At 31.4% G+C, this 23,044-nt stretch overlaps 4 protein-coding genes across 5 annotated transcripts in view; 1 reads left to right on the top strand and 3 right to left on the bottom strand.

Moving 5' to 3' along the window:
- Nucleotides 1-400: 400 nt before the first annotated feature.
- On the bottom strand, nt 401-8,990 carry LOC113523085 (succinate--CoA ligase [ADP-forming] subunit beta, mitochondrial). Its single transcript, XM_026908953.3, has 10 exons — nt 8,839-8,990; nt 7,338-7,535; nt 6,739-6,809; nt 6,178-6,340; nt 5,139-5,279; nt 4,111-4,237; nt 3,869-4,012; nt 3,531-3,658; nt 2,239-2,391; nt 401-1,850 (listed from the first exon to the last, which is right to left on the bottom strand). The coding sequence occupies exons 1-10, from the start codon at nt 8,902-8,904 to the stop codon at nt 1,671-1,673; spliced, it is 1,371 nt and encodes a 456-aa protein (XP_026764754.1). The 5' UTR covers nt 8,905-8,990; the 3' UTR covers nt 401-1,670.
- A 5,592-nt stretch (nt 8,991-14,582) lies between these two features.
- On the bottom strand, nt 14,583-16,303 carry LOC113522600 (transcription termination factor 5, mitochondrial-like). Its single transcript, XM_052897869.1, has one exon. It carries the CDS (start codon nt 16,196-16,198, stop codon nt 14,609-14,611), a length of 1,590 nt encoding a protein of 529 aa, XP_052753829.1. The 5' UTR covers nt 16,199-16,303; the 3' UTR covers nt 14,583-14,608.
- An 800-nt stretch (nt 16,304-17,103) lies between these two features.
- The window catches only part of LOC113523000 (uncharacterized), a 180,047-nt gene continuing 174,106 nt past the window's right edge, over nt 17,104-23,044 (bottom strand). For both annotated transcript variants that reach the window (XM_052897868.1, XM_052897867.1), the window contains exon 11: nt 17,104-21,979. In XM_052897868.1, coding sequence (XP_052753828.1) covers nt 21,480-21,979 — 500 coding nt within the window. In that variant the 3' untranslated portion in view covers nt 17,104-21,479. The remainder of the gene's footprint in view (nt 21,980-23,044) is intronic.
- LOC113522605 (uncharacterized) lies at nt 19,113-20,633 on the top strand. Its single transcript, XM_026908345.3, has 3 exons — nt 19,113-19,251; nt 19,331-19,606; nt 20,281-20,633. Exons 1-3 carry the CDS (start codon nt 19,113-19,115, stop codon nt 20,547-20,549), a joined length of 684 nt encoding a protein of 227 aa, XP_026764146.1. The 3' UTR covers nt 20,550-20,633.

The raw sequence follows: 23,044 nt of genomic DNA, 5'->3' as shown, positions 1-23,044 counted from the left end.
TTCGTTCAAACGTGTTGAATTGCATGCAGATTATCTTAACAATAGAAGGAAGAATTATTAATAATGGGGACTTTAATCTCGATTGCTAGCAATAAACCTTGTCAAGTCGACCTCCACGCGGTTTTCCCGTAAACCATCGTTATTAATTACTATCAAATTCGTTGCGATGAGTCAACTGATTTGATTTCATCCTCACCTATAATCTCTCCCTGGTGCCTCGCCAGTATATACCGATAGCGCTGGTGGGGTTACTATTTAATTATCATCCACTAAAAAAAAAGCCTAAACAAAAGCGTGGGACAGTAAGTAGTCTGATATTTAAATAAATTGACGAGATTTGAAAATCGCGTAAATCGGAATAACCAAGTATTATTGTTATAATAAATAAAAACATAGCAGATCTAAAATAAAGTTTATTACAGTACTTTGCATCAAGCCAATAAATAAATTATGCTACATAATGAAATGAATTAATGACGTTATTACAAAATTGTACTTCAACTTTCCGAGCAAGCCACACGAACATCGGTCAACTACAAGAATTCTATCAAATAAGTAATCTTTAAATGAAACTATGTATCCTCTGTTGTAGTTAATCGATGATTTCAAATAATATTTTTCTATCACCAAATAAACATAATAATTGCTATTTACAAAAGAACAGAGTACATAAAGTACACAATACACGTTTATTGCGCTAATACACGTTTTGATGCTTCTGAGAGTCATCCATATAAATATTTCAAAACAATATTTAAATTACTTTTGAATTCCTGTTAATTTACCTTTTGAACTATCATAATAATAGCGTAATACGCAAGAGGACTCAAATTTACAGAAACTATTTATCGCAGCCTTAACAATACAGTAGTAGTTTACATTATTTAAATTTAGGAATTTGCTGCAATTCGAAAAGCGTAACGTCAATAAGAGTCCTATAATTATTTGAACTATTCAACAACCAACTATATTACTTAACTACTAGTAAACAATGTTACATCAATAAATAGAACAATGAGTGAAATAATTCTTACAGCTAATTGTTGTTTTACAACCCGTACAATATTAATCAAATTGTTCTCCCTATAAATTGTAATAATGATAAGCAAAACAAAATACACGATAAACATTTTATCTATATAACAACAACTTCAACTGTCAAAAGTAATTGTAAAGATACTCAAAAAATAAAAATGATAAATTACTATCTACAAAATAAAAATAAGACTAAGACAAGACAACCCATATTAGACACAAATGTCGATGTAGTCGAAAGCAAGTGTCGGTAGAAATTAGATAAAAAAAAACCGATATCCACAGAGTGAATAAATTGACTACGTTAATATGGATAGTTATATCGTAAAGGCAATCAGCATAGTAGATATTTGTATAAATTTATTATCCATAAAACTGAAACAATAATAATATTCTAAACACTGGTTTCCACTTATATTTGTTATTTTACATTAGCAATATAAAATGCTGGCTGCTCCTTACATAAAATATAACACGATAATACAAGTCATGATTATAGATAGACATAGAGACATCAATGGTGATTATGTAACTCTGTATCTATGTTACATACAATATTCGAGTAACTATTGAATTGTGAATATAGTTACAGCTTGCACTGCAGTTATAATTATTGTTGAAGAAAATACTGAAGTTTACTTTTCAAGCATATATCTAGGGATGTCAAATTTGACCTCAACTCCGGCCTTCCTGGCGAGTGCCACAATCTCTGACAGCTGCACCACCAACTGAGCCGCTTCGTCAAGATCGTCGCGCGGCACGATGCGAAGACCTGACTCTGCTATAAGTTTCCTTGCTTCATTCACCTTTGTCCCCTGCAAACATTGCAATGTGTATTATAATATTCATGTTCTAATCAGGTTCTGAATACTGATAACAATAACACGCCACTAATTACTTGACGACACATGTCTCCTCGTATGATAGGATTATTAGCCTAGTATTGCTACACTGGTCAGTGATGACACATGCTACATCGTCACCAGAGTTGACACTGTTGAAATATGTTGGGTGAATTAAGTGTCATATTTACTTCAATGGTCTATATCAAATATTATTTTTCTATCACCAAATAAACAATAGTTGCCACTTACAAAATACCTCTAACCTGTTTGAGACCTCTAATCATGACGTTATTCCAATCATGTTAGTAATTAGTTATGTATTTATTCATAACTATTTTTAATGTAAACAATTATTTACCTGAAGTCTAACAATGACGGGGATTTGGATGTTTAAGTTCTTAGCAGCATTGATAATGCCTTCAGCGATGACATCGCACCGCATGATGCCTCCAAAGATGTTCACCAATATAGCTGTTACTTTGGGATCGGAGAGAATGATCTTGAAGGCTTCCTGTTGATAAATAGTTGGGTTTTAATGTATCTATTATTGTAAGCAGTCGTTTTAAATGGGCTTCAAAAAGGAAAAAGTTTGAAGTACCTTTTGTAATTTGCATCAATTTTGACAATTCTTTATGTAATCAATGGTGATTACTTCCATATTGATACGATATTAATTTTACCTATTGAAGTCAGAAACAAGATCCTAATGCCTTTAAGGTTCGTGATGTACGTGGCTTTTTAAAATTTTAATTATTATACCAAGGTAATATTGGTAAGAAAAAACTTTGAAGACATGTCACTCCATTACCAAAGTTAGTCCATTCTTTGTTTGTTTTTAATGTAATGTTGTTAAAGTAAGATTGTACATTACGATTACTAAACAGAAATAATAAACAAAAAATGTGGACTTTGTCACACCATTCAAGAAACAAAAAATGAAAAACAAATATTATCAATGTATCCATATTGTAATAAGTACATTTTTTTTTATCAATACTTAAGACTTATCAAAAATCATACATTAAGTAACCAGTTTGTCATGAGTATGTCACACATAACTTATATAAGATATTACATTAATAAATATAATTAGAAACTAATAAATTCACCTAGAAAGTTCTATCAAATGTATGTATGTAAATATATAGAAAAAATTACTTACAAAATATAGTTTAATACTAAAGCTTTTTATTATTGATTATATTTTACTTCCCTTCTTTCACATTAAACCAAATATTGGCATTCCATAGCAGACATAATAAAATGGTAGTCTCCAATAAACACAAGCCACACAACAATGATATTAAAGTGTAATAAAAATAATTTAAAATATTTTAATGTAATAACTTAATTTGGTATAGATAGTTGGACTGGTCTCTAGCATCTCAAGATTAAAGGGACCCGAATGTGAATGGTCTCGAAACTAGCCATATAATCTTGGCAAATTATACGTAACTGTAACTACCGAAGTAGCGAAAGTGGCGAAGAGCCCATAACGCTTTATGCACGTAATGCTTTTTAACAGTGAAAGTGGTTAAGATTATGGTACCCATCCTCTATCATGTTTAAAAGGCTAGATAACATGATGTGGTTGCCATTGTCCATCTGTAGAATCGATTTTAACATTCACTTTAGTAAACTAAGACTTACGGAAACAGCCTGTGCAGTAGCGCCACCGCCTACGTCAAGGAAGTTGGCCGGGTCACCGCCGTATAGCTTGATAATGTCCATTGTTGCCATGGCCAGACCGGCACCATTCACCATACACCCGATATTACCTGATCAATAAAAATAGCCTTTGTACAAGTCTTCTGTAAATATACTGGTACTTCTGTAAGACAGTGGTCTTACTGTTGTTTTTGTTGTCAGGCAGCTGCGCTGCTTACATGTGTTTTTTGGTTCGATTAAATTAATGTATATTTTGACATTTAGCACAAATATGTCTTGAATTAAACTCATTATTCATTGTATATACTATCAAAACTTACCATCAAGTGCAATATAGTTCAAATTGAATTTGGCAGCTTCAATTTCCTTCGGATCTTCCTGTGTCGTATCTCTGAGTTCAAAGAGTTCCTTTTGTCTAAACTCAGCATTGTCATCAAATCTAAATTTGGCATCCAGGCAGTAAACTAAAATGTTAATAAAAATGTCAATAATAGAAATAAAAATATTACCATCAACAAATTATTCCTATCATATATTAGAGTCAAAATATAAATGAACTTACACTTTCCATCAATAGCATCTTCAGCATAAGGATTAACTTCAATTAACAGGGCGTCTTTCTTTAAAAATAGATCATACATTTTCTTGATCATGCCACATGCTTCATCGGCATGTTCTTGCAGACCAATCTGTGACAAAGTAGTGATTGATTGAATTTCGAGACAAAATTGAATTATAGAAATGAGAGTGCAAGTAGCACTGAGATTGATGAAATGATAAATTTTATACAATACGGTCGATCTGGATTGCCATTCCTAAAACTTATTGTAATTTGTAAATTATTAGCTTAGCGGATGTAGTATGTTAGACCACCAAGACCTAAAACTTTAATTTTTTTATGATACCTAGAATGGCATGACATTCCACCTGATGAAAAGGGGTAATATACTATACACATAAACAGAACCATGGATATTACATAACAAACAGGGAGAAGGGATTGTTAGTAATGAGGTCTAACACCGCCACTGCTAGCAATATACTTGTATTCTATCATTTTGACCTCCAAGCGAATGCCTCTGTAAACTAACGTGTTTAATTCTTGAATTAGTTGTGATGGGCTAACTGACCTGCTTTCATCCTCATCTATCATCCCTCACTGGTGCCCTGCCAGTATATACCGATAGTGCAATCGGAGTTACACAGGTATTATGCCTCGGTACCCTGCAATTTCACTGCCAGGTAAACGCCATATATCCTACCCTTTAAAACAAAACACAATTAAAAATTTAATTTCTGTTAGTTACAATTATATAACTTGGCTATTATATCAGATAGAAGTTATAGTTTTAGAGACTGACAGAAAACAGCTGCCTACAAAGCACAATTCTTCTAAGAAATTGTTTAATAAATGAAAATTTTAATTTTATGAAATGTTTAATCCAAAATATACTCTGGTATCCTATAGTAAAATTCAATGCTCATTTACATAAAAGGTACCTATAAAAAATAAATATATAATAGTGTAAAATATACTTAACACATTAAGCTAATGTATATTTTAACAGATTAAGCTAATGTCATGTATACCTTTTGTACAACTCTGCTAACTTGTTCATCTGTAATGCCGGTGACGATGTCGATCGGTTCGTAGGTGATGGCGTCAGGGTTCTCTGCGGCAACGTCTTCGATGTTCACACCACCTTGCGACGACGCAATAATTACAGGCCCCTAGAACAGCCAGGTCAAATCTTAGAAAACTTGTTTCATTTACAATACAATATAAAATATACCTATCTTTCAAGCTATGACAATTCACAAAATAGTACTTCAAAAATTGTTGAACCTACCACATCATAGAATATTCACAAAAAAAAAGCATACAACCTTCGAACGTATTGTATGATGCAAGTGTTAAAAAATATAAAGATATAAAATAACCAAAAGAATATATGTATATAATATTTATATCTGCTTTTAAAATGATTTCAACTGAACTTGAATTATAAGAGAATTATCTAGTTTTCATCAGGAAACTAATAAATAATAATAAACATCTTATCACCTTGGTCAAAGTGCCTTATATTTATATTTTGAATGACAGAATTAATTATGCAAAAGATTGGTGATAACATCGGTAAATTGAAATTAGGCATCTTCATACTATACCTATATATTACTAACATTATAAATATGAAACAGTGACTTAGTTTAATTGTTACCTTATAAGGCCTTAATGACTTAACCAATCATTATGAAATTTGGTATACACATACTATATGTGACAGAGAAGGCTACTTTTTGTCCCAATCAGTAAACATATCCCAGTCACGCGAACAAGATCGCGGGTTAAAGTTAGTTAATTATAATTTATAGCTACCCTCTATAGCTAAATATAGGTCTGCTGATAGGAATAACAGTCACTATGAACTGAAGGGATGTTTCTTTTTTAGTGTATATCATTTATGTAATTCATATTTACACATGACTGCTATTCTAATGGTTCGAAAAAAGATAATATAGATATATATTTTTAGAGATAGATATATTAAATGTCGAACCAAAACTATGTTTATCAAAAAAATTATAGAGTTATATTCTTAACAAAAATTCTAGTAGAAACACATACATTAAAACTGCGCTCCATCATTATAGCAACATAGTACTCTCGACGTGGGAACTTGCGTTCAGTAACCATAACCATGTTACAAATACGACCTGCAGCACCTGTTTGCTTCGTCACTAGATATTGTTGGAGCATTTTACTTCCTAACTCTCCAGCCACTGCAGGTCTGTGTATGAAAACCGATAAAAATATCAATGTTATGTTTATCATATAATATCAAATAAATAAATCTGTAATATAAAAATCATTATTATATGATAAATAACTAACACACAATTTAAAAATAATATAAAAATAATCTTCCTACAATACTTATGAATTCATTTTAACAATCCACAGTTATATAAAAGAAAAATATGTATTTAACTTTGGATTTTATTATACTCTAATAATATTTTGAGAAAAATGATCAGTTTCTCTAATAAAACACTAACTAAAAAAGACTAATAATTTTAATGTGAGTGTTCAAGGGAGTGAAAATAGTAGAACACAACCTTAAAAAATGATAATTACGTTTATTTTAGCCATATATTTCTATTAGTCTTCAATAAAAGTATAACTTACGAGTCCACCATCCTGACACCACCTTTAAGGCCACTTTTAAAGGCTCCCTTGCCTCTCCCGCCAGCCAGCACCTAAATATAATGTTTTAGATATAAACCTCACTTAAATAGTAAATGAATTAGTAATTGTTACATGGGTAGCTCTTTTATTAAAAATTTCATGGTATTTCCATTATGAAATGATATGAAAAATAAAATTATGTACATATGTATTAAAAAAAAAATATATGCTCACAACAGAAAGTCCTAATGAAATAGTCAGAGGGATTTAGTTGATTGTTGACATTTTAATGTAATTACAATAAGACTCAATAGTCAATAAATATTGAATCCAATGTTTGGTAGGCTCTGCCACAAAGCATGCTTACCAAAGTCACTTTATTCATTTTGCTTGTTACTGGTATTTTCTATCACTATAAGGTTAATAAAAAAATTAAGTTGGTACACAATGTTATTAATGTTGAACAGATACAAAGTACACACCTTTGCAATCTGTAAGCAATTGACAGGGGAGGCCTATGTCCAGCAGTGGACAGATAATGGCTGAAGTGATGATAACACTTGATTAAATAAGTATTACAATAATAGTTTAATAATTACCTGTGCCTTAAGCACAATGTCTTTAGTGTTGAGATCCTGGGCATACTTTACTACCTCGTCTTTAGTTTTGGCCACATTAAACTTAGGCACAGGGATGCCATTGTCACGTAATAGCGTATAGCTCACATATTCATGAACATTTAGGTGCCGTACTTGCTGTTTACTGGGAAGGTTGTTTGTTGTTGAAGCTGCCAACAACTGCAACAATAATAGTAATAGAATAATTGATACAAAAGAGTTTAGATGCCAACTGAGAGATGTAATTGTTCTCCTCTCTTTCACACTACCTCTTTTTCTGTCTCACAATATTTATTTATTGTATTTCAATTATATTATTATTCAATTTATAAATACATGAACAAGACATGAAATTAACATTTAGATTTTATACCTACATTTAATGAGACTTGTTTATTTGTGCATTATATTTTTTATAAAAAAAAATTAGATATATGCTATATTATATGTATTAAAAAAATTCAAACAAATGATGACACCATATCTCCTAACTTACATAATTTTTAGATAGTTTGTACATATATTAACTTAAAGAAATGTAATTTATTCTCATTATATTTAGTTATTGTAAGCAAAGATTAATATATAACAATTATAGATATTATAAGATACTTAATACAAATATTTACTATAATACACAAGCAACAGATAACAAATCATATTGGGAAACAATAGAGTGTCATGTACTATGATAGTAATCAGTCAAGATATCTCATTAAACAAATCACACGTTATAAAGCCTAGTTAGTGGATACATACCCTTATAAAATCTGGTACTACTTTTACAAGAAATATTAAAAACAGTATTTATTCATTAAAATATAATATATATATATATATATATATATATATATATATATATATATATATATATATATATATATATATATATATATTGCATGAATATAAAAGTGAAATCTATGACTCACAATAAACTATATTATCACTGTAATTAATATTATTCTAAAGGCCAGTGTCTCATTGATTCAAATATACAAAGTCCAGCCTAAGTTTAATTCAAAATTACATATATTGAATAAATTTTATATTTTTTGATTTAAGGTTTTGCTCTGGTACCATACTAAGGCTACTTACTGACCCATATGGAGCAATAATAATACGACTAATTTATGATAATAACATTGTCGTCCTAATTATTTAGATGCATTTTGCATGCAAATTTCAAGTCTTACTGAATATTACGTTACGTCGATGACGTAAGGTCATTATAGCTCAAAATGACAAGGTCAAATGTATTAATAATTCTAAGACAGTATCCACATTTCACAGCCAAGGTTCATGATTTTAAAAGTGATATTATACAATAGGAATTAATGCAATGTACAGTATTAATTTTGTTAATTCAAATAGGTCTTCCTTATACATAGAATTTTCGTTTTGAATACTCTACAAAACATATATATCCAATAATATATTTTATGGTAAATATATTTGAAACATAATGATATAATGCTTAGTTTACCTTATTTCCATTTTTCAATAAAAATGTTTCAGCTAAACCAAATGAACGAGGAAGAAAAGTCGCCATTTTTCTTGTTTGTCACTTGCTGTGCTGACTAGCGGATGACAGCAGGTAAACCTATGATCGAAACATAGACAATCGTTCCATTCTCTTTGACCACAAAAAAAACTTTAAATAAAAATTATGCGCACCGGGGTCGATTCAGTGATGTCCTTTCTCCAAATTTATTTCTTAATCTAAATTTTTTTAATTAATAAATTTGCGAAATTTTTGTTTTATGGACCATCATAAACTAAAATATTCAAACTATTATAACATTGATTGTGGAAAAGAAATCGGATATAGTTTCTTTTTTCAGTTGTCTAAAATTTGTATCGAGTATACGTTGGTACGGAAATAATTCTTTATTGTCTTATTTCGTAAAATCACAGTTTATGGGCTAGTTTTTGCTGCAGTATATAGACTCGGTAAATATAAAACTAGAAAGCGAACAATCGAATAAAGATACTTTGACTAAGCACATTATCCTTCAAACGGTTTCAAAAAATATATAAAACACAACTATTTAACTATACGACTGCTTATGAAATGCATAAAATACTAAGCGATTTATTCAGAGGATCGGAAGAACGAAAGAAGATGAGTTTGTTACAAGATTTCTACAATTATAAATTTGAAAGTGATATGACAATTAATGAAAATTTTTCAAGGCTCAAAAGTTTGGTACATAGATTAAAACAACTAAAAATGCACTTTGATGACGCGTTAATAGAATCCAAAATATTAAACATTTTTTCATACCAATCGTTTGTATCTGCGCGGAAATCTAAATTTTTTTACTTTCTTCTTTAGGAGTACCCTAAAGAAGAAAGTAAAAAAATTTAGATTGAGATTAGTAAAAGAAGAAAAAAGGAAGACGGAGAGTGTGCAATCAGTGGTCTTAGCTGCAGAAAATAAATTATATTGTAAAATTTGTAAGAAAACTAATCACAAAGAGAAAGATTGTTTTATTTAGAACAAAAAGGTACGATAATAAAGTTGCTTTTTTAGCCTCTAGCCATAATACAATTAAGACGTTAAAAAGTTTTGTTCTCTTTTTGTTTGACTCCGTTTGTACTGTACATATGGTCAATGACAAAACTTTACTTTTTAATATCAAATTTAAGACTTAATATTGGTATAGCTAAGAAAGATGTCAGTATGAAGTCACAATATGTAGGTGATTTTATTGGAACAAAATATGATATAACAAACGTATTATGTGTGCCGGATCTTTTGCGTAATTTATTATTAGTTGCAGAGATTGTTAGGAATGGTGGTTCTGTTCTATTTAATAAACATGGTGTAGAGTAGGTAAGAACTAGAGCCAGTAGAAAACTAGAAATATTACATACAGACGTTTGCAGTCCTTTTGAAATGGAAATATGGGATGGTAATAAATATTTCTTAACTGTTTTGGATGACTATAACCATTACACTAAGGTTTTTCTACTAAAATTTAAAAGCAAGGTCCCTACTTGTTTAAAGAATTTTATAGCAGAAGCAGTGCGCGAAACCAACTTGAAGGTTGTGACAGTTCGTTGTGACAATAGTAGTGAGTATACCTCAAATAATTTTAAAAATTATTGTAATGAAAAAGAAATAAAACTAGATTACTCAATACCATACTGTCCTCAATTAAATTAAACGTTTAAACAGAACCTTAAACGAAATTATCCGTTCAGTGCTGTTTATGGCTGAAATGGAAAAAGAAATGTAGGTGAAGCTCTTTATTGTAATGTATACTTACTCAATAGACTACCAAGTGAGTCTATAAATAATAAAACTCCTTTCGAATTATGAAATGGAAGGCTAACTAATTTTTCGAATATTCGTGAATTTTGGGTACGATGCCTCCGCTAAAAAATTGCTATCAACTAAAAAATTGGAAACCAAAGCAATAAAATATAGGACGATCGAATATACAAAAAACAGGTACAGACTTTAGGACGAGGTTAATAGAAAAATAACTATAATTTTTCTAGAGCGAGAGATATCACATTCGTAAAAAGAAATAGTAAAAAAATAACACCGAAATAATTACAAAACCAAAAACTGTTAATGTAAAAGTCTACTCAAATAACCAAGATAATCACGTTAAAGAAGTGTATATATAAAAACCAAGATGCGTCAATTTTATTAGCTATTTATGTTGATGATGGAATAGTTATTGGTAAAACAGGAGAATTAACGCAGTTGCCACATACATTAAATGAGAAATTTGAGATTACGTCTTGTACTGAATTTTCTTTGTATCTAGGTATGGAGTTAAAAGTAAATGAAGTAGGTAGGCATTTTACTCAAACTGAACATACAAAAACACTTGAAAAAAATTTAATATGCACATATGTAAACCAGTTTCCACACCTGTAGGAGAAGGTAGAGAGTAGAGTCAGATGGAGAAATAAAGTATTATGGAGAAGAAAAATCAAATTATCCTTATAGAGAAGTCGTAGGAAGTCTCCTTACTGTTAGTTAAACTAGCAGGTGTATGGAGAATCCTGAAGGATATAATAGCCATAAAAAAAATTTTTAGATATCTTTCTGGTACCTTAGAAGAAAGTTTGTGCTACAAATTCGGTTCAGATCTAAAGCTTACAGTTTTCTGTGATTCAGACTATGCGGGTGATCTTAAAACAAGGCGTAGTACAATAGGCTATGTTTTAATTATGTCAGGTGGTCCTATTTCATGGTGCTCCAGAAGACAGCCAATTGTATCGTTGTCTTCCATGGAAGCAGAATTTATTTTTATTTATATTTAGAATTTATTTATATCTACAGCTGAATGTTGTAAGGAGGCTATGTTTACAAAATCTCTTCTTGAAGATCTGAATATTGATATAAAACTTTCATTTCATATTGACAATCAGAGCGCTATTGCATTAATTAAAAATGGTGTGTTTAATAAGAGATCCAAGCACATAGACGTTCGTTATCATTATGTACACGAATTTAGCATTACCTATTGTTTAACAGAAATAAAAATTGCAGATATATTTACAAAAGCAATGAATAAAATAAAATTTAGCAAAAATTGTTACATACTTTCAATCTTTTAAGAATGGTAAAGGTGCTTGGTAACACCGGCACTGGGGTCGAGTCTAAATGTAATTTGATATTTAGGTGATTTTTATACTTTTAGGCTAAAGTGTCAGCGCGACTGAAAATTGCGCTTGGTGATCAGACGCCATAGGTAATCTTGAAAACAATTTCAGTATTTTTCGTCTATAGGGAACATTTATAATCAAATTATGATAAATTTGTAATTTTTATGTAACACCAGAAAAATTAGCAAGTTGAGAAATATACTTGCCGAAATAGCTGTACATTTAGTGGCACACAAATTATCTTTATTCTTTCCTCCCAATTAATATTAAAATCTCATAAAAATTTATTAAATTCATATCAAGCACTGATATGTGATATATTGTTATTGTGGCATAAGTTTCGAATTTGTTAAAATTGAAGTTAATCTACATTAACCATTTTTAGAGTTCCTTACAAACTAAAACAAAGGAACATTTATTTATTAAAAAAGGATTTTTAAAAGTGTACAATATCTTAATTTTAATATTACTGTGTAGTCTCGATATAGAATAGCCACTCGTAGAGCTATTTCTTTCTTTTCTGTTGATGTCGTAAGATGCAATTGAACCTAACTGTCGAAGAATAGGCAGCACCGACCCTCTTAAAACATCACCAAAATCCTAACACCGGTTGCCAATCCGATTGGCTAAATTCCCCCAATGGTAAATACCAGAAATAATTGGCCCACAGTCCCCAACAGTTCTGGTTTTCCTACACGGTAACGGTGGAGCAGAAGGTACTCTTTGCATCCTCGGAAGAGATTTTGCTACCAACAAAAATGACTGAAGACCTGGGAATATATAACATGTTAATTTTGAGGACTGCCGAGAAGATTCTAGAGCTGGAAGAAGAAGTGGACGATTTAAACTGGGATATTACAAGATTATCTGAAGTCTGAAGACAGGATACGATGATTCTTACATTTGATAATTTGTTCTACCACGGGATGGGCGACCATAATAATATCAGGTTTATCGTCCGGAAGTATTTATTATTAATCTTTTAAAGATCGAGAGTGTCGGCAAGAGAGGTATACAACTAATGGTTACACAGATATATGCGACGACCATGACATACTCTGATGACGAGTTGAAAGCAATATATGAGGATATTTCAAAAGCCGTAGGTACATTTCTTTCCATTTATTGAAATTTAGAAGAATGTATGGCTATATGTATATTTTTTAATGAATGATAATGGAATAGTAATCCCGCCTGTCTGGTATCGGCTGGCAGGGCATCAGTAAGGGATAATAGGTGAGAATGAAACGTAGGTCAGTTAGCCCATCTTGATGAATACATCTGGAATGGCTATGAATTGACAAAAATAACTGATTGTGTATTTTTGTCCTCTTTTTAGTAATTATATATGCATAAGAAGAAAGGAGGCAATTATATGATTTATAGTTTTTATTTTATCATTCCTTCTATGTAATTCTTGTTCTTAGATTTTAAGCAATTGGTTCTGTAAGAAAGAAGTCGTACACGGCCATAGACCTACTGCTCTATTAATTAGAACAATAAATTCTTTTGTCTTGTCACTAAAATATTCTCTGTAACATCGTACGTAATAAAACATTTAAATATAAAAAATTACATTATGAATGAATGAATGAGTATACTTTATTTGCATTATACAATATACGGGAAAAACAACACAATAATATAACGATACAATTATATAAATAAAGTAAGGCGGTATTATATAAGTACATAATTGGTCTCATGCAAAATTCCATGTACATCAGGTGTTAATTTTTGGCGAATTTTATGTGACAACACTGCGTTGATGACCACAGATTAAAGACTATGTCTAGTTGTTGACTAATAATCTCATTGCAATTATGGCACTTTTTAAACTTTGCTCTAAGAACAAGAAATTACAAAATCTTTGACTTTGCTATTGCCCATAGATTAAAGATAAAGCTTGCAATAAACTAGTCGTTTTTTAAATTTAAAACTCAATCGTCTATTTAATTTGTGTTCCCATTTATCTTGTCAATACCTATTAACATCAATTTTGACTTGAAAAAGAAGAAGCTCTTCTTTTTCTGCACAAGTGTTCAAAAGTTTCAAGTTTATAGTTATATATCTATACTTATAATAAATCTGTAGAGAGATAAATTCTGTACATGAAATATATTTACAAAATAACTACCCGGGGGTGATTAGTGATCGATACTGATGCCAAAAATGCAATCAGTAAAATTTTTGTCTGTCTGTCTGTATGTTCGTTATAGAAACAAAAACTACTCGATGGATTTTAACGAAACTGGTTATTCTTCATACTCCTGGGCAGGTTATAGTATACTTTTCATCACACTACGATCAATAGGAGCAGAGCGGTGAAGAGAAATGTTAAAAATAACCACCCGTGCGATGCCGGGACAGGCCGCTAGTATATAATAGATATTATATAACTGTCACATAATATAATAAATAAATCTCAAATTTCTTTGCATTCTCGCAAAGAAATTTGAGATTGTTCAGTTGAAAGACTACAATTACATAACATATGAAGTTGCCAAAGAACACAAGAATTTCTAAATAATAGAAATCTCATCAGTACAGACTGATAATAGATATGTAGGAAGAATGCACATAGTAAAACTAAACAAAATTAATAACAAATTTATATTAAAAATCTAAGTATGTGTAGATAACTCTAAATTTTCAGATTCATATAAATGTGTTAAATCAACTTTGTTTTTATATTTATCTTCACTCCATACTCCATTTCCAGAGAAATAATGATTTTTTTCCAGTAAATATAAAACTATACTTAATTTTCTTGATTTGTTCAATTTGTTTATATTTAACTGTTCATTAATATCTTGAGGTAGTCTTTGTGTTGACTGACTATCAATAACTTCAAGTATATCTTTTATCTTACTCCAAGGATAAAGAAGAATAAAACAATTTTCATAGATATCAGACTTAGAGAATTCCGTACACAACTGCTCATAAACATATTTAACTTGTACTAATGGAATATTGATCCAAAAAGGATGTCTTTTTATCAATTTTCGTATATCACTTGCACTGTAGTCATTTTCCAGGCATTGCGATATACAGAATATCAAGTCTTTACCTTTTCCCAGGCGATCACCAGGTGTTTTCTCAAATGTTTCAAAGTGAGCAGAACTACCAGATAGGATATTTAAACTGAGACATTTTTTATTGTTACTGTATAAGTTTGCCAATCTCTTCATTGCTGTTTTTTTATAGTGTATCATTTTCAGAAATCTTGGATGATTGAAGAATGTAGAAAATTCAGGTATTTTCTTAGCAGATTCAATTCTCTCCTTTATAGTAGTAGGACTAAGAGTATATATATCAAAACATCTTCGTTGTGCCTCATTGCTTATACTATATTCTTGTAACACTTTTCTAATTTCCACAAGGGTGTTATAATTTTTAGTAGCTAACTTTGGATGAAGTCTTATTATTTCTTTAATATCAATACCACCAATTGTTTTAAAATTATGAATTATATTCTTTAAATTATCTGGATCGGCATGAATTAAATAAAAATTTGATTTTATTTTATAATTTGGCACCATAATTTGTGACTGCAAAATATTTAATGTCTCATTAATTGTTTTAAGTGGACGATGTTTAATTGTTGGGTAAGTTTTTACCCCTCTATAGAATTCTTCTATGCTAATATCCAAAAGGAGTTCCAGATATCTTTGAATTATTTTAAGGCGTAAAATGTATAATGAATACTTGTTGACATCTTCATAAATCAAATTAGTGAGTGATGTAGGCCACTGAGTCATATGACTAGCTAATCGATTTTCTAAGTTTATATGAGAGGGAATCAACCCCATCTTCTTTAACTCCCCAATACTTTTCTGTTTTACCAAAGGCAAGTATCCTAATAAATCAGCTGGTTGTATGTCAACAAAGCCACATTCTTGTAAAACTCTGTAACGAAATATCAATGTAACTGGTAGTAAACTGAAAAGAGACGGCTCATCTACTAATATTTTTTTAGAAAATCCAAGTTTATGTACACTTTCTATCATATGTATAATGCTCTTTTCATCTAATCTTTTTACAACAGGATATTTCAAGCACATAAATTCAGCTTTAGGCTCACTTATATTTAAATATTTACGAAGACTTTCCAATAGATATTCATTTCTTGGGGTTCTTGCTATATTACTACTACATCTATGAAGGGGTCTCCAATGAAGGAGGCCCATACGTAATTTATTCGAAAAATTCATTCAAAACAATATTTTACACAAATAAAATAACATATAATATAGATTACAGATTACAAAGACTCACAGATTAGAGAGACTATGTCTAAAATGAATGAAGTTATAGATAAAGATGGAGGAAACACTCCAAATGATGCAAAAACTACATATTGCTATCTCACTCTCTGGTGACTCTGGTCATAACAGCATGAAAAAAATTACCCACTGTACTTTAAATAATGAAATATTTACGTAATAAATTTAACACATAAATAATTTAAAAATACATGCCAATTTCATTCGGTATATTACTATATTAATAAAGCACTGCTATTCGCTTTGGTACTATTATATTAAACGTCCAATACTTTCAAATCAAAATAGTATTATCCAATACTGAATTAAAATTATCAACTTGGATGTGTGCATTTTTAGCTACACAGAGAATATGTGATAAGAAATTGAGAATGGTTTTCTAGTTGGTAATTATTATTTTTATTTTTGTATGAAGTTGTAAAATGCCTGTCCGAGGCGAGCAGGGCTGTTAGTTTTTAATATTTTAATAAAATATGTGCGGGCCGCTGCTTCCGATGTGTCAGAAGTCGCGTTGGCAGGCTCCGAGGCGCTGGTACACCCGGACGTCGACCTATCCTACTTGTGAAAAGAGAGTACTTTGCACAGTGGACGCACAAAGCACTCCCTCCCCGAAGGGCCTCAGTCTTCGCCGCAGGCGCGTTGTGAGAACGACTAGGTGCTGTTGCACCACTATATGTCGCCCTCAGAAGGACGACGTCGACGAACATGATGACGGACGCGATGATTCCGCCGTGAGGATGAACTATGGCGATCACGAAGTGAAGAATGAAGGATGACGATGTGAAGGACAGAGATAACTATGGGGCACGATGCGATGAAATAAAACGAAGCGATAATACTTGAATAACGGCAATGAAGTGAGGAGACTATCTTCCACGATTCTTGCTATTTTTCTTGCTATTGTTTCGCTCTCAATGGAGGTCAACTGCGCTATGAATCCTGGCCAATAGGGGCCCTATATTTATATCGAACTATGATCGCTGGGCATCCGACCAACGGCAAACTAGTCTCCTCGCCCCCTATACGCAAATTTATTGTGTCATCTATAATTTTACAAGTTTTGACCTAGGACTTATCCTAAATGGTAGGCATACTCATAAACAACCGGTTTAGCATGACTTGTGCGCTGCGCGGCGTGCGGTTAGCGAATAATTAACGATTCCGCGGGTCGCGGCTTTTATGTGTTCCCGCTCTCCTCCCCCGCGTATATATATTTTACGGAGCGCGGGGTCGCGCGTCACTTTACGCCCGAAAGTGCGCCGTCCGCGGCGTCTCCTCGTTCCCCCGTTCGCTCCACCGACCCACCGTCCCTCAACGGGGGTCGAAGTGTGGCGGCCCGAGCCGAGGTTCGAGCCACTTAGGCGCCCGCACGCCGCAGTCCATTAGAAAGAGTCGACACCTCTGTCGCTCCCCTCTCGCGGGCTTGGAGTGCCATCCGCACTCGTCCCTGCACACACGAGTTCGGTGAAGTTGTAAAGGCCATCTGCGGCCAACAACACTTACATTCAGAAAAAAAAAAGGATTGCGCATCAGTCGAACGATAACCGCCGCGCAACGCACATCACAATGTTTTTCCTATTTCTAGGTACGCTTTGCTGCTATTACTATTTGTGTCTATTCGACACTAATATTATCTATTATAGACCTTATTATGGCCTATTTAAATCTATAAACTATTTTCCCGATTTCTCAGGAATTTGTCCCATTTGGGACCTATTGGCTGCACTGGCCTAAGTTCTATCAATGCAGTCGTAGCTATTTACAAGTTTACTATGCCCTACCTAGGCTATTTTCAATGCTATGACTATTTTTATGGGGGAATAAAAAACGATGAGAAAAGTCCTTTATTTCTCTTGACCTATGTTGTATATATACTATTAATTATCGCTATTAGGTAGTACTTACACTCTATTTACTATTTTTCATACATATAACATCATAACTGTACAAATAGGGGAGAAAGGGGTTGTTAATAATGGAGACTGAGAATTCCATTGCTAGCAATATATCCAACCAGGTCGACCTCCGCGCGGTTCTCCCTGGAAACTATCATGGTCAATTCCTGATGAATTCATCATGGCCTGTTTTCATTCTCATCTATCACCCTTCATTGATGCTCCGCCAGCATATCCCGTTAGCGCAGGCGGGGTTAACATACCATTTTCACCTATCAAAAAAAAAAAAACTATACGAATAACATATAAAAAACACAATTAAAACAATTTGCTATAAAATTTGTACATTACATTTTATTTTTTTATTTTTTTTTAGAACCGATGTTATACGGCCATATAATCATATTAAATTCAGATACAACCTGCTTACATACTTTTTACATAAACTGTGTCGAATATATAATCTAGTAGTGAAACATTTTTCATTGACAAATAATTGACATATCAAACATTTTCTATACACTAGCCTGCTATAAATTGACAATTTTATTACTCCTATGTAATTCCTTATTCTTAAGTTTGGAGGTTGTAATATTAGATGTATGAGTGTGGGCGTGCTTTTTAACCTGCTGATAAAGATTCTGAAAATCATATTGATTTGAGTAAAATTTACATCTGGCAACCTCACATGTCACGAAGATCTTGCCAGATTTGTTCGGTTGATTTGTTGTTTGGGCGTGCTCTTTATTTGTTTTTACTAATATAATAATACTAATATAATAATATAGTATCTGTATATTTACTATATTTATGGTTATATTTTTCATTAATTCATTTGAATATGATTAAACTTTATAGGTATTGATCATTTAACGATTTCCATATATCTACTTAGTTTTTTTTCTTTTTTAAAGTTATATACTAATTGCTTTTTATATGATTTAAATATGGTTAGTAAATCTAAAACTGGTCTTTTTGCCTTAAATTTCTTTTTAGTAGCTTCTTTATTTATAATAATAGCATTTGTTAGTCCATATTGGCTAGTAACCGATGGTAAACTTGCAAATCCTAAGTTTGTGAAGATAGGTATGTATCAGCAATTTTATTATTTTGTAACTTGTAAGATTTCAATTATATCCTAAATAAGTTTATTATATTGTTAAAGGGCTATGGGAGGTATGTTTTAATGGCTTTGAAGAAATTCATCACTGGTATGATACAGTGTTTACTGGCTGTTGGTGGATATTTGAAGAGGAGTACTATATAATACATGATGTACTTTTGCCAGGATTCTTTATAGCTACTCAATTTTTTTTCACAATCACAATGTGCAGTGTGTTAGCATCAATGTTCTTGTCATACTTGTATTTGGGTAAAGATAAAGATGATGAAAATTATGTGACATTATTAGTAACATTAGGAACTGTTCTTGTTATTGGAGGTATGTGTATTCTTTAATATTGATGTAAATTATTAAAAAGATTCCTCATTCTTATACAAAAAATACTGTTTAAACAGTCTTAAATTAATATTATATAAAACAATAGTTGTATATTTAGGGAAAAATATTTACATATATTGTAAGTGTAGTTTAAAATTTCAGCAACAGTAAATTCAATACCTATCTTGTCATATAACCTATTTTACATATTTTTCTGTTCTGTCTTATCTGAAATAAAGCCTTTTAAAGAATAAAACCTTGATGTCATGTATATGTTTAAAATGCATAACTTTTTGGTTTAATAATATAGATATGAAAAAAGCAATTAAATATATTTTAAAAAATACCTATAGTTGAACTATGTTCGTGTATAATATTTGTACTGTATGGTAATAGTTAAATATTATATATAATAATAATACCTGAATTTAGATTAAAAATAGTAACTATAGTGTAACTGATACTTTCTTATAACTAAATTTGTTTACCATTCTATATTGTGTAAAAAAATAACAAATCTGTTGAATCCGTAAGTTTTAATAGTACTTGTTATTGTTTTAATGACATCATTGTCAGCTCTTCCATATCTTTTCATTCGTTTTAAGTTATTACCATACCCATTAGTCAGTTTAAATATACTATGGTGATAATTGAATTTATAACATTTTTTTTAGGTTTTTCAGGGATAATATCTGTTGTTACATTTGGAGCTAGAGGTGATGGACGAGACTGGATGCCTAACTGGGAACATAATGATCTTGGCTGGGCTTTTGCACTTGGTTGCATTGGAGTCATTTTACTCTTTCCTGCTGGGATACTATTTTTGGTTGAAGCAAGAGTACACAAATATAAGAGACTTCATGAAATGCAGAGTCGTGATCCTTCTTCTTATTCAATGCATGAAAGGAAAGTTGGATATACAAGTGGACATACTGACATATAATTATGATCTTTTATTATAATTTGCTTAGTTTTAGTATTCAAGTCCGTCCAAAAAGATATCTTAATATAAACTTAAATGAGCTTACTTGATAATTATTTTATTTAAATTTGTCCAAATATTACTATTTTTTTATATATCTCTACAAATTTTACAATTAATCACTTACTCATTTTTAGAGTTAAGCATTAGCATATTAAAATCTATTCAAGAATGAAAATTATGTATCTATTTTTTCTTAAAATGAATCTCATTTCAATTTACAAATACACAAATACAGTAAGGCTGATAATATTTATATTACTTAAGAATCAATTTACATGTTATAATAGGCATGTATTCATGTTTTAAGTATTTTCGTAAATTTAATACATATTTCATATAGCTATGTATGTCAAAATGGGGTACCCATGTCTGAAAAATATATTATTTCTTTTTTAAAAGATAAAAACCCATAAATTTCCAAAGGTTCTCGGTTCGTTTATATTTTTTGCATATTAGCAATATTATCGCCATTTCTGTACTTTTTATAATTTTTTTAACATTAATAGAGTTATAATAATTTTGTATACCTATGGGTATACCATCTGTTCGTTACATATTGATACCACAGTGGCAGCACTTTTTTCATGCTTCTGTATTTAAAATCGTCCAACCTGTGCATATCATCCTTTTTCTGTGCCTTATACACAAGACTTACTTAGATAGGTACTTCAGTGTCATACCATGTCCTATATATGATATACATAACTAATAAAATATTCATTATAGCACATATATTGTGTTCATTGATATGGAACTTAATATTGTTTGTATTAGTTTACTAACTTCATTGTAACAATTTGTACTTACATATCAGTACCTCTTCACTACTAATAACGATTTATATAAGGACATATTAAATATTTTTATTTCAAAGTAAAAAGGTGCTTATTATTTTATATCTAATTTAAAATGTTTAGCTTTATATATAAGATCAACATTTATTTCAGAGGGCACAGTGGTTTTTGAAAGTAGGGCAGCTTTTGCTGCTTGAAATCCCACAGTTACACAACAGGATTCATCTAAGCCTGAGAGCAAACCGAATATGTAGCCTCCAGCAAAGCAGTCACCTGCCCCAGACACGTTTATTATATTATCTATTGTTTCTGCTGGATATAATCGTGCCTCTGGATCGCCATTTTCGTTACTAGTAACGATTATCAACCCTTTAGCTCCGATAGTGATGATAAGAACACGAATCTTTTTTAAAACGATTTTAGCTAGCTGTGTAATTTCTAAAAGCTCATCAGATTCGTACAACGTATCATTCGCGGACGACGTACATTTTGCCATTGCTCTTAGTTCTGCTATATTTGGTGAAGAATACATAAGTCGGCAGTCGGAGTTCAGCGGCTTTATTGCTTTTCTTTTATCCGTTGGCTCAAAGAATACTGAAACAAAAAAATATATCTATAAATGAATAATATCTATAATGTATATGTATATACCTAAATTTAATATGTTGAAATGGAATGGTAATTTCGTTTGCACTGTTGGTAAAAGCTTTTTTTTATGAATGATGATAGAATGGTAATTCCACCTGCTTTAACGGTATATGTTGGCAGGGCACTAGTGAGGATGAGAATGAAAAGGCAGGTCAATTAGCCCATCGTGATGAACACAACTGGAAGGGGGGGAAAGGAATTGTTAATGGGATCTAACTGCCCTATTATTAACAATATATCCTATCAGGTCGACCTCCACTTGATTCCCCCTAGAAACCATCGTGGTTAATTCTTGTGAAACTCGTCACGATGGGCTCACTAACCTCTTTTCGTCCTTACCTGTCATCTATCACTGGTGCCCCACCAGCGTATATCGTTAGTGCAGGTGGGGTTACTATTCCATTATCATCCATTAAAAAAAAACACACACCTGGAATAACTAATCTGTGAGGGGGAAAGGGATTGTTAGCAATGAAGTTTGACAGCCCTATTGCTTGCAATATGTCTTATTAGGTCGACCTCTATGTGGTTCCCCCTGGAAACCATCATATACAATTCTTGTTAAATTCGTCACGATGGGCTAATTGACCTGCTTCATTGTCACCTATCATCATTCACTGGTGCCCCGCCGGTGTATACCGATAGTGCGGGAGGAGTTACCATTCCATTATCACCCATTAAAAAAACACCAGGAATTTATATTGCTAACAATACGTTGGTATACGCTTATAGACTTAACTCCTTATTTATAAAAATAAAACGTCCTATAAACCTATTTTAACCTAAGAACAAGGAATTACATAGAAAGAATAATAAAAAAAAATTATCATATAATTGCCTCTTTTTTTCTTATGCTAAATACTCCACTAATACTCTGTATTTATGACATTGCAAATGCGTTAGAAAAGGATAGACATATAAAAACGCATCTGCCTTTTGACTAGTCCATAGAAGTCAAATTCATCAAGATATATCACTTGGTTTTATTCTAATAAGAAGGAATTCCATAGA

The sequence above is a fragment of the Galleria mellonella genome, unplaced genomic scaffold (genome assembly GCF_026898425.1).
Source record: "Galleria mellonella isolate WM207_F2 unplaced genomic scaffold, CSIRO_AGI_GalMel_v1 utg38, whole genome shotgun sequence".
In the NCBI taxonomy this organism is placed as follows: Eukaryota; Metazoa; Arthropoda; class Insecta; order Lepidoptera; family Pyralidae; genus Galleria; species Galleria mellonella.
This window is presented reverse-complemented; position numbering and strand designations above follow the sequence as displayed.

Excerpts from the sequence above, each read along its gene's own strand:
- LOC113523085 (XM_026908953.3), bottom strand. The coding sequence starts at position 8,904 with ATGGCGACTTTTCTTCCTCGTTCATTTGGTTTAGCTGAAACATTTTTA. Across the intron at positions 7,536-8,838 it reads TATTGAAAAATGGAAATAAG|TTGTTGGCAGCTTCAACAAC; the intron begins GTAAACTAAGCA and ends TTATTGTTGCAG. Across the intron at positions 4,238-5,138 it reads TTAGCAGAGTTGTACAAAAG|ATTGGTCTGCAAGAACATGC; the intron begins GTATACATGACA and ends ACTTTGTCACAG.
- LOC113522600 (XM_052897869.1), bottom strand. The coding sequence starts at position 16,198 with ATGAATTTTTCGAATAAATTACGTATGGGCCTCCTTCATTGGAGACCC.
- LOC113522605 (XM_026908345.3), top strand. The coding sequence starts at position 19,113 with ATGGTTAGTAAATCTAAAACTGGTCTTTTTGCCTTAAATTTCTTTTTA. Across the intron at positions 19,252-19,330 it reads TCCTAAGTTTGTGAAGATAG|GGCTATGGGAGGTATGTTTT; the intron begins GTATGTATCAGC and ends ATATTGTTAAAG. Across the intron at positions 19,607-20,280 it reads AACTGTTCTTGTTATTGGAG|GTTTTTCAGGGATAATATCT; the intron begins GTATGTGTATTC and ends CATTTTTTTTAG.